Source organism: Hordeum vulgare, chromosome 6H (genome assembly GCF_904849725.1).
Source record: "Hordeum vulgare subsp. vulgare chromosome 6H, MorexV3_pseudomolecules_assembly, whole genome shotgun sequence".
NCBI lineage: Eukaryota > Viridiplantae > Streptophyta > Magnoliopsida > Poales > Poaceae > Hordeum > Hordeum vulgare.
Window position 1 is genome coordinate 3,782,107 of NC_058523.1, and position 10,953 is coordinate 3,793,059.

Genomic DNA, 10,953 nt, shown 5'->3' on the forward strand with positions numbered 1-10,953 from the left:
CCGTCCCTAGCATGCCTCTAGTTGGCTAGCCAGTTGATCGATGATAGTCAGTGTCTTCTGATTATGAACAAGGTGTTGTTGCTTGATAACTGGATCATGTCATTGGGAGAATCACGTGATGGACTAGATCCAAACTAATAGACGTAGCATGTTGATCGTGTCATTTTGTTGCTACTGTTTTCTGCGTGTCAAGTATTTATTCCTATGACCATGAGATCATATAACTCACTGACACCGGAGGAATGCTTTGTGTGTATCAAACGTCGCAACGTAACTGGGTGACTATAAAGATGCTCTACAGGTATCTCCGAAGGTGTTAGTTGAGTTAGTATGGATCAAGACTGGGATTTGTCACTCCGTGTGACGGAGAGGTATCTCGGGGCCCACTCGGTAATACAACATCACACACAAGCCTTGCAAGCAATGTAACTTAGTGTAAGTTGCGGGATCTTGTATTACGGAACGAGTAAAGAGACTTGCCGGTAAACGAGATTGAAATAGGTATGCGGATACTGACGATCGAATCTCGGGCAAGTAACATACCGAAGGACAAAGGGAATGACATACGGGATTATACGAATCCTTGGCACTGAGGTTCAAACGATAAGATCTTCGTAGAATATGTAGGATCCAATATGGGCATCCAGGTCCCGCTATTGGATATTGACCGAGGAGTCTCTCGGGTCATGTCTACATAGTTCTCGAACCCGCAGGGTCTGCACACTTAAGGTTCGACGTTGTTTTATACGTATTTGAGTTATATGGTTGGTTACCGAATGTTGTTCGGAGTCCCGGATGAGATCACGGACGTCACGAGGGTTTCCGGAATAGTCCGGAAACGAAGATTGATATATAGGATGACCTCATTTGATTACCGGAAGGTTTTCGGAGTTACCGGGAATGTACCGGGAATGACGAATGGGTTCCGGGAGTTCACCGGGGGGGGGGGGGGGGGGCAACCCACCCCGGGGAAGCCCATAGGCTTTGGGGAGACACACCAGCCCTTAGTGGGCTGGTGGGACAGCCCCAAGGGGGCCTATGCGCCAAGAGAAGTAAATCAAAGGAAAAGAAAAAAAAAGGAGGGAAGAAGTGGGAAGGGAGGGGGACTCCTCCCACCAAACCAAGTCCAACTCGGTTTGGGGGGGGAGTCCTCCCCCCCTTGGCTCGGCCGACCCCTTGGGAGTCCCTTGGACCCCAAGGCAAGGTTCCCCTCCCTCCTCCTATATATATGGGGCTTTTAGGGCAGATTTGAGACGATTTTCTCACGGCTGCCCGACCACATACCTCCATAGTTTTTCCTCTAGATCGCGTTTCTGCGGAGCTCGGGCGGAGCCCTGCTGAGACGAGATCATCACCAACCTCCGGAGCGCCGTCACGCTGCCGGAGAACTCTTCTACCTCTCCGTCTCTCTTGCTGGATCAAGAAGGCCGAGATCATCGTTGAGCTGTACGTGTGCTGAACACGGAGGTGCCGTCCGTTCGGTACTAGATCGTGGGACTGATCGCGGGATTGTTCGCGGGGCGGATCGAGGGACGTGAGGACGTTCCACTACATCAACCGCGTTCTCTAACGCTTCTGCTGTACGATCTACAAGGGTACGTAGATCACTCATCCCCTCTCGTAGATGGACATCACCATGATAGGTCTTCGTGCGCGTAGGAAATTTTTTGTTTCCCATGCGACGTTCCCCAATACTTTCAACCTTTATGCGGAGCGACTGGTAACCTCAACCTATGTTATTGCAGGCAACAAAGAAGAAAACTATTTCGGGATAAAATTGACGGGCATCCAATGGTGAGCCCTGTATCGTTAGTTTATCAACTCAGGATAGATCAAAAGATCCACAGCCTTCTAGGATGGCGTAGAGCAGCTTCTTGCGCATGACTTCCTGCGAGAACACGTCCAAACAAGCCGAGTTAGCGGGGATACAACAGCGCGTTAAACTTGCCACCAAACACTAGAGGATAAAACCATGCTTACTTTTGTGGAATACGGGGGTAGTTTGAGATAATTGGCACACGTCATGACACTGGGCAGATCGTCATCCGCAGCGTCTGTTACCCCGCTTGTATTCAATGCACTCACCCCACTCGAGGGGTGCTGACAATCGAAAGAGATAGCAGGTTAAGAAAGAAACATGGCAGACAATAATAACCAAGACGCATATGCAGCAGATGTCGACATAAAGCACCTTTCGAACCATGGTAAGCTTGGGACTAAGGGCAGCCAAACCACCAGTTGAAAGCCGAGAAGCACCAGTTGAAAGCCGAGCTGCTGATCAGGGGTAAATTCCGTCATGATCTCGAGTAGCTGCAGACAAGCAGAAGATCAAGATATCATTAAACATATACAGTGCCAGATTAAGGTATAGGAAAATACGGGTGCACTTACATTTATAATGGCAGGACTTTTAGCAGTAAACCCGTGATCAAATTTTATGTTATCCACGAGTGATTGGGCCTGCACCAATCAAGGCCAGTTCAGTGGAAAAGTAACAGAACACAAGTGAAATCAAGAGAGGGAGATGAAGCATTACCTCCCATATTTCTTGACGACCACATATTAGATAGTCAAGCTCTTGAGGTGAAAATATTTGGAGGGATGAGATATCGAAGACCTAAAACAAAGGAAAGTACACAGGCATTTAGGAAAAGTAAATAAGTCTCGAGACATCTACACAATGATTAAAATGAGTTGACAAGCGAACAGAATGAGGTCGCACCTGGCTAAAACCTGATCTGAATGCTTCAACCTGCTTCATAATCCCTGACTTCACTGTCGCATCGACTACCAAAGAAACATACTCCTCTAGGTTGTGGATATCAACCTGCTTCAAACCCACTGCGCTGCAGACAAGCAGAAGATCAAGATATCATTAAACATATAGTGCCAGATTAAGGTATAGGAAAATACGGGTGCACTTACATTTATAATGGCAGGACTTTTAGCAGTAAACCCGTGATCAAATTTTATGTTATCCACCAGTGATTGGGCCTGCACCAATCAAGGCCAGTTCAGTGGAAATGTAACAGAACACAAGTGAAATCAAGAGAGGGAGATGAAGCATTACCTCCCATATTTCTTGACGACCACATATTAGATAGTCAAGCTCTTGAGGTGAAAATATTTGGAGGGATGAGATATCGAAGGCCTAAAACAAAGGAAAGTACACAGGCATTTAGGAAAAGTAAATAAGTCTCGAGACATCTACACAATGATTAAAATGAGTTGACAAGCGAACAGAATGAGGTCGCACCTGGCTAAAACCTGATCTGAATGCTTCAACCTGCTTCATAATCCCTGACTTCACTGTCGCATCGACTACCAAAGAAACATACTCCTCTAGGTTGTGGATATCAACCTGCTTCAAACCCACAGCACTGCAGACAAGCAGAAGATCAAGATATCATTAAACATATAGTGCCAGATTAAGGTATAGGAAAATACGGGTGCACTTACATTTATAATGGCAGGACTTTTAGCAGTAAACCCGTGATCAAATTTTATGTTATCCACCAGTGATTCGGCCTGCAGCAATCAAGGCCAGTTCAGTGGAAATGTAACAGAACACAAGTGAAATCAAGAGAGGGAGATGAAGCATTACCTCCCATATTTCTTGACGACCACATATTAGATAGTCAAGCTCTTTAGGTGAAAATATTTGGAGGGATGAGATATCGAAGACCTAAAACAAAGAAAAGTACACAGGCATTTAGGAAAATTAAATAAGACTCGAGACATCTACAAATTGATTAAAAGGAGTTGACAAGCGAACAGAATGAGGTCGCACCTGGCTAAAACCTGATCTGAAAGCTTCAGCCTGCTTCATAATCCCAGACTTCACTGTCGCATCGACTACCAAAGAAACATACTCCTCTAGGTTGTGGATATTAACCTAAGGGAAAGAATAAACTCTATTTATCACTCCCCGCATAAAAAGAAGAGCAAATGTGAACACGAAATCCCTAAGATAAACAAATCACTTACAATTGTGTTTTGCTCGCCTTCTTTGAGAACAATTGTGTTTTGCTCTCCCTGTTGTTCGTCGCGACAAGCAATCCGGTCGCTCGCGGCTTCAGCGCTGGGTGCGTCACGCGTTGGCTCATCAAGCATCTTCCCCACAGATTGCGGCCATCGAGCCCGCCACATCTCTTCGCGACGCATCCGACTCGGCGTTGGACCAGTCTAATGTTCCCTCCGAGTGCGAGAGCTCCAACCCTCTGACGAAGGTCTTCACGGTTGGCTCATAGGAGAGCCCGTACGGGTGTTGGTCCAGTTGGCGATAGTAGCGGGGTTCTTGTGGCGTTCTGTTAGAGTCCGGCCGTATTCTTCACGATAGAAAAGTAGCCGGAATAGGCCAAAACTACGACTTTTGACGAGTTCCCCGTAACTGGACCCCGAGGTTCGGCAAACATTCGGATCACAGCGGGACCCAAAATCAGTGACTAATAGCATACAAAACTGGCCGGAATAGGCCAAAACTGCGAGTTTTGACGAGTTCCCCGTAACCGGACCCAAGGGTTCCCGAAACATTTGGATCACATCGAGACCTAAAATGAGTGATTAATAGCATACAAAACTGACCGGAATATGCGAAAACTGTTAGTTTTGACGATTTCCCCCTAACCGGACCCCGGGGTTCCCGAAACGTTCGGATCCTAGGAGGACACAAAATCAGTGACCAATAGCATAGAAAAACTAGCCAAATAGGCCAAAACTATGAGGTTTGACGAGTTCCACGTAACCGGACCTCGGGGTTCCCGAAACGTTCGGATCGCAGCGAGACCCAAATTAGTGAGTAATAGCATACACAACTCGCCAGAATAGTCCAAAACTGTGAGTTTTCACGAGTTTCCTTAACCGGACCCCGGGGTTCCCAAAACGTTCGGATCGCAGTGGGACCCAAAATCAGTGAGTATAGCATACAAAACTCACGAGAATAGGCAAAAACTGTGAGTTTTGACGAGTTCCCCATAACCGGACCCCAGGGTTCCCGAAACGTTCAGATCGCATCGGGACCCCAATTTAATGACTAATAGGATAAAAAACTGGTCGGAAGAGGCCAAAACGGCGAGTTTTGATGAGTTCCCCGTAACCGGACCCCGAGGTTCCGGAAATGTTTGGATCACACCGGGACTAATAGCATACAAAAGAGGCCAGAATAGACCAAAACTGCGAGTTTTGACGAGTTCCCCGTAACCGGACCCCGAGGTTCCAAAAACGTTTGGATCACAGCGGGACCCAAAATGAGTGACTAATAGCATATAAAACTGGCCGGAATTGGCCAAAACTGCGAGTTTTGTTGAGTTCCCCGTAACAAGACCAAGTGTTCCCGAAACATTTCGATCACATCGGGACACAAAATCAATGACTAATAGCATACACAACTGACCGAAATAGGCCAAAATTGCGAGTTTTGACGAGTTCCCCGTAACCAGACCCCGAGGTTCCCAAAACGTTCGATCACAACGGGACACAAAATCAGTGACTAATAGCATACAAAACTGGCCGGAATAGGCCAAAACTACGAGTTTTTACGAGTTCCCCGTAACTGCACCCACTGGTTCTCGAAACATTTGGATCACACCGGGGCCCAAAATCAGTGTCTAATAGCACACAAAACTGGCCGGAATAGGCCAAAGCTGCGAGTTTTGATGAGTACCTCGTAATCGGACCCCGGTGTTCCCGAAACGTTCGGATCACAGCGGCACCCCAAATTATTGACTAACAACATATAAAACTAGCCGGAATAGGCCAAAACTGCGAGTTTTGATGAGTTCCCCGTAACCGGACCCCAGGGTTCCCAGAATGTTTGGATCGTAGAAGGACCCAAAATCAATGACTAATAGCATACAAAACTGGCCAGAATAGGCTAAAAGCTTGAGTTTTGACGAGTTCCCCGTAACCGTACCACGGGGTTCCCGAAACGTTCGGATCGCAGCGGAACCCAAAATCAGTGACTAGTAGCATAGAAAACTCGCTAGAATAGGCCAAAACTGCGAGTTTTGACGTGTTCCCCATAACCGGACCCAAGGCTCCCGACACGTTCGCAGCGCATCAGGACCCAGAATGAACGACTAATAGGATAGAAAAGTGGCCGGAATAGGCCAAAACTGCGACTTTTGACGAGTTCCCCGTAACTGGACCCCGAGGTTCCGCAAACGTTCGGATCACAGCGGGACCCAAAATCAGTGACTAATAGAATACTTAACTGGCCGGAATAGCCCAAAATTGCGAGTTTTGACGAGTTCCCCCTAACCGGACCGAAGGGTTCCTGAAACATTTGGATCACATCGAGACCTAAAATCAGTGACTAATAGCATACAAAACTGACCGAAATATGCGAAAACTGTTAGTTTTGACGATTTCCCCCTAACCGGACCTCGGGGTTCCCAAAACGTTTGGATCCTAGGAGGACCCAAAATCAGTGACCAATAGCATAGAAATTTGGCCACAATAGGCCAAAACTATGAGGTTTGACGAGTTCCACGTAACATGACCCCGGGGTTTCCGAAACGTTCGGATCGCAGTGGGACCCAAAATTAGTGAGTAATAGCATACACAACTGGCCAGAATAAGCCAAAACTGCGAGTTTTGACGAGTTTCCGTAACCGGACTCCGGGGTTCCCGAAACGTTCGGATTGTAGCGGGACCCAAAATAAGTGAGTAATAGCAATCAAAACTCACCAGAATAGGAAAAAACTGTGAGTTTTGACGAGTTCCCCATAACCGGACCCCGGGGTTCCCGAAACGTTCAGATCGCATCGGGACCCCAAATCAATGACTAATAGGATGGAAAACTGGCCGGAAGAGCCAAAAACTGCGAGTTTTGACGAGTTCCCCGTAACCGGACCCCGAGGTTCCGGAAATGTTTGGATCACACCGGGACCCAAAATCAGTGACTAATATCATACAAAACTGGCCAGAATAGGCCAAAACTGCGAGTTTTGACGAGTTCCGAAAATGTTTGGATCACAAGGTGACCCAAAATCAGTTACTAATAGCATACAAAACTGGCCGTAATAGGTCAAAACTGCAAGTTATGTTTAGTTCCCCATAACAAGACCAAGTGTTCCCGTAACATTTCGATCACATCGGGACCTAAAATCAATGACTAATAGCATACACAACTGACCGGAATAGGCCAAAATTGTGAGTTTTGACGAGTTCCCCGTAACCAGACCCCGAGGTTCCCGAAACGTTCGGATCACAACGAGACACAAAATCAGTGACTAATAGCATACAAAACTGGCCGGAATAGGCCAAAACTGTTAGTTTTTACGAGTTCCCCGTAACTGGACCCAATGGTTCTCGAAACAATTGGATCACATCGGGGCCCAAAATTAGTGTCTAATAGCACAAAAAACTGGCCGGAATAGGCCAAAGCTGCGAGTTTTGATGAGTACCCCGTAATCGGACACCGGTGTTCCCGAAACGTTCGGATCACAGTGGCACCCCAAATTAGTGACTAATAGCATACAAAACTAGCCAGAATAGGCCAAAACTACGAGTTTTGACGAGTTCCCCGTAACCGAACCCCAGGGTTCCCGAAACGTTTGGATCGCAGCGGGACCCAAAATCAGTCACTAATAGCATACTAAACTGGCCGGAATAGCCCAAAATTGCGAGTTTTGACGAGTTCCCTGTAACCGGACCCAAGGGTTCCCGAAATAGTCAGATCACATCGAGACCCAAAATCAGTGACTAATAGCATACAAAAGTGGTCGGAATAGGCCAAAACTGCGAGTTTTTACGAGTTTCCCGTAACTGGATCCCGAGGTTCCGCAAACGTTCAGATCACAGCGGGACCCAAAATCAGTGACTAATAGCATATTAAACTGGCCGGAATAGCCCAAAATTGTAAGTTTGAACGAGTTCCCCGTAAGCGGACCCAAGGGTTCCCGAAAGATTCAGATCACATCGAGACCTAAGATCAGTGACTAATAGCATACAAAACTGACCGGAATATGCGAAAACTATTAGTTTTCACGATTTCCCCCTAACCGGACCCCGGGGTTTCCGAAACGTTCGGATCCTAGGAGGACCCAAAATCAGTGACCAATAGAATAGAAAACTGGCCACAATAGGCCAAAACTATGAGGTTTGACGAGGTCCACGTAACCGAACCCCGGGGTTCCCAAAACGTTCGGATCGTAGCGGGACCCAATAATAACCAAGACGTATACGGAGCAGATGCCGACATAAAGCACCTGTTGAACTATGGTAAGCTTGGGACTAAGGGCAGCCAAACCACCAGTTGGAAGCCGAGAAGAAGCAACAATTACAAACTGGCAGAATGCATGCTGCTGATCAAGGGTAAATTTCGTCATGATCTCGAGTAGCTGCAGACAACCAGAGGATCAAGATAACATTAAACATATACAGTGCCAGATTAAGGTATAGGAAAATATGGGTGTACTTACATTTATAATGGCAGGACTTTTAGGAGTAAACCCGTGATCAAATTTTATGTTATCCACCAGTGATTTGGCCTGCAGCAATCAAGGCCAGTTCAGTGGAAATGTAACAGGACACAAGTGAAATCAAGAGAGGGAGATGAAGCGTTACCTCCCATATTTCTTGACGACGACATATTAGATAGTCAAGCTCTTGAGGTGAAAATATTTGGAGGGATGAGATATCAAAGTCCTAAAACAAAGAAAAGTACACAATCATTTAGGAAAAGTAAATAAGTCTCGATACATCTACACAATGATTAAAAGGAGTTGACAAACGAACAGAATGAGGTCCCACCTGGCTAAAACCTAATATGAAAGCTTCAACCTGCTTCATAATCCCTGACTTCACTGTCACATCGACTAGCAAAGAAACATACTCCTTTAGGTTGTGGATATTAACCTAAGGGAAAGAATAAACTCTATTTATCACTCCCCGCATAAAAAGAAGAGCAAATGTGAACACGAAATCCCTAACATAAACACATCACTTACAATTATGTTTTGCTCGCCTTCTTTGAGAAAATAATCAGGAAAACCTGGAAGAGTAAAATCTAAACACAAGTCCTCCATAGGAGCTCCACGGAGGGAATTGAGGAAGAACAACAAAGAGACAAAGAGGAACCAGACAATCATGGCGAAGAAATTTTTCTCGAATTAACAAAGTCCGGCGAGGTTTATATTTGACCTCTGGTGATCATTAGATGTATTAATTCATGTGTCGGAGGTAGTTACCACTAATTTGTAGACATCATTTTCCATATATATGGTCATACGAGAAATTCTATGATATATACAGAACGTCTACAGTATATGATGGCGTAAAATATGTTTGAAATGAAAAATAGAAAATGAAAAGCAAAAATAATAAACAATAAACCCTAAAACCCAAAACCCCAAATCACCAAAGCCTTTACTCCCGGTTGGTGCCACGTGGATGTGTATTAGTCCCAGGTCGTGGCCAACCGGGAGTTGGGGGGCTTTAGTCCCAAGGTATTAGTCCCGGTTAGGGGGCCCTTACCAACCAGGACTACAACCTCGTTTTCTACTAGTGGGTGGATCAGGCAGCGAGCACACACTGGTGCACGACGAAGGCCTCACTGTCGACCTCAAATGTCACATCAACGCCCACCTTAGTCTGAAGGAGAGCGCTAACACGTTGATGTATGTCCGGCGGAAGCACCTCCGCGCCGTCAAGACCACCGACATTATCATCTCAAGGGCGTATGTTCTTGTAAAACTGCCATTGCCCCAGCTCGCAGCGTTGTGGGCTGCGAGCTAAACTAGTTCTAGAATGTACCTTCTCGACCTAGTCGTCGAGACTAAAATAAACTTTGCATCCGGTGTGACATCCTCGACTTTTGCAACAGTAATTATTGTAATTAAGCTACAGTGATCCTGCGCTAATGATGCCACGTCACCGTTAACTTTATCAATGTTCTCGTGATGGTTGAAACCGAATCATAATTCGAAGCTTCGGGATTAAGTGAAACGTGAAAAGATTTTTTATGTTGTTGAGATAACAACGTTGGGGAGTTATAAAGATTCCCTAACAGATTATAATATCAAGTCGGGTACTTTTGGAATCATTGATGATCCCGATATATTAAGAAAGGGGCTTTAACAAAATAAGTAAAGAAATGTAGTAAATGAAACTAAATGAACAAAAGAAAGGACTAAAAGTATAAATAATACATTATGAAAGAAAGTAAATAAGAATAGAATAATAAAAGGGATTAGAATAAGTAATAATAAAAAAAAAGAAAAGAAAATAAAACAAAGCAAGAGAAAAAAAAGAAAGAAAGAAAGAAAGAAAGCCCCCCCCCCACTGGCCTGGCTGGGCCAAGAGGCCCAACCGGCCAGGCCCCCCGCGCCCCCTCCCGCGGAACCCTAGCCCACCCCCTCGCAAGACCCTCCCTCCCTCGTCAGCCCCCCCTGGGCGCCGCCACTCCCCACCTCTCGCCCCCACCCCCACGAGAGCCCCCACCCCCAGGCCAGATCCCCCACTCCCTCCCCTCGATCCAATCGCCCCTGCCCCCCCCCCCACTTTCCCCGCGTCGCCCCCCTCCTCTCCACCTCATCCTTCCCCCGGCGGCCTTCCCCCCCGTCGGCCCCTCCTCCCTCCCGCGGCGAGCCCCCCCGGCGGCCTCTCCTCCTCTCCACCGAGCCGCCCCACCTCACGGCCCTCCATCCCGCCGGCCGCCCCCGGGAGCCTCGTCGGCCTGCCCTGCACCGTCCACCCCGCCGGTTCCTTCCCCGCCGGCCGGAGCTCACCGCCCCTCCAAATCCGGCGACCGAGCCCCTCCCCGTCGGCGCTTCGGCCGGGTTCCTCACCGGCCACGGCGACCCCGTCACCGGGGCCCTCCCCGTCGGTCCTTCTCCGGTCCACCGCGACCTCCGCGCCACCGGCGGTAACCGCCACCTCGGGCTCCTCCTCGCCGGCACTGCACCATCGGCCTCCTCGTCATCCTCCACAATGGCCACCCCGACCCTCGCC

General features: G+C 47.4%; 1 protein-coding gene across 1 annotated transcript; it reads right to left on the reverse strand.

Moving 5' to 3' along the window:
* Positions 1–1,709: 1,709 nt before the first annotated feature.
* On the reverse strand, positions 1,710–9,092 carry LOC123404830 (E3 ubiquitin-protein ligase UPL3-like). Its single transcript, XM_045098775.1, has 6 exons — positions 8,952–9,092; positions 8,755–8,859; positions 8,569–8,649; positions 8,424–8,492; positions 8,211–8,342; positions 1,710–1,888 (listed from the first exon to the last, which is right to left on the reverse strand). Exons 1-6 carry the CDS (start codon positions 9,090–9,092, stop codon positions 1,823–1,825), a joined length of 594 nt encoding a protein of 197 aa, XP_044954710.1. The 3' UTR covers positions 1,710–1,822.
* Positions 9,093–10,953: the final 1,861 nt, after the last annotated feature.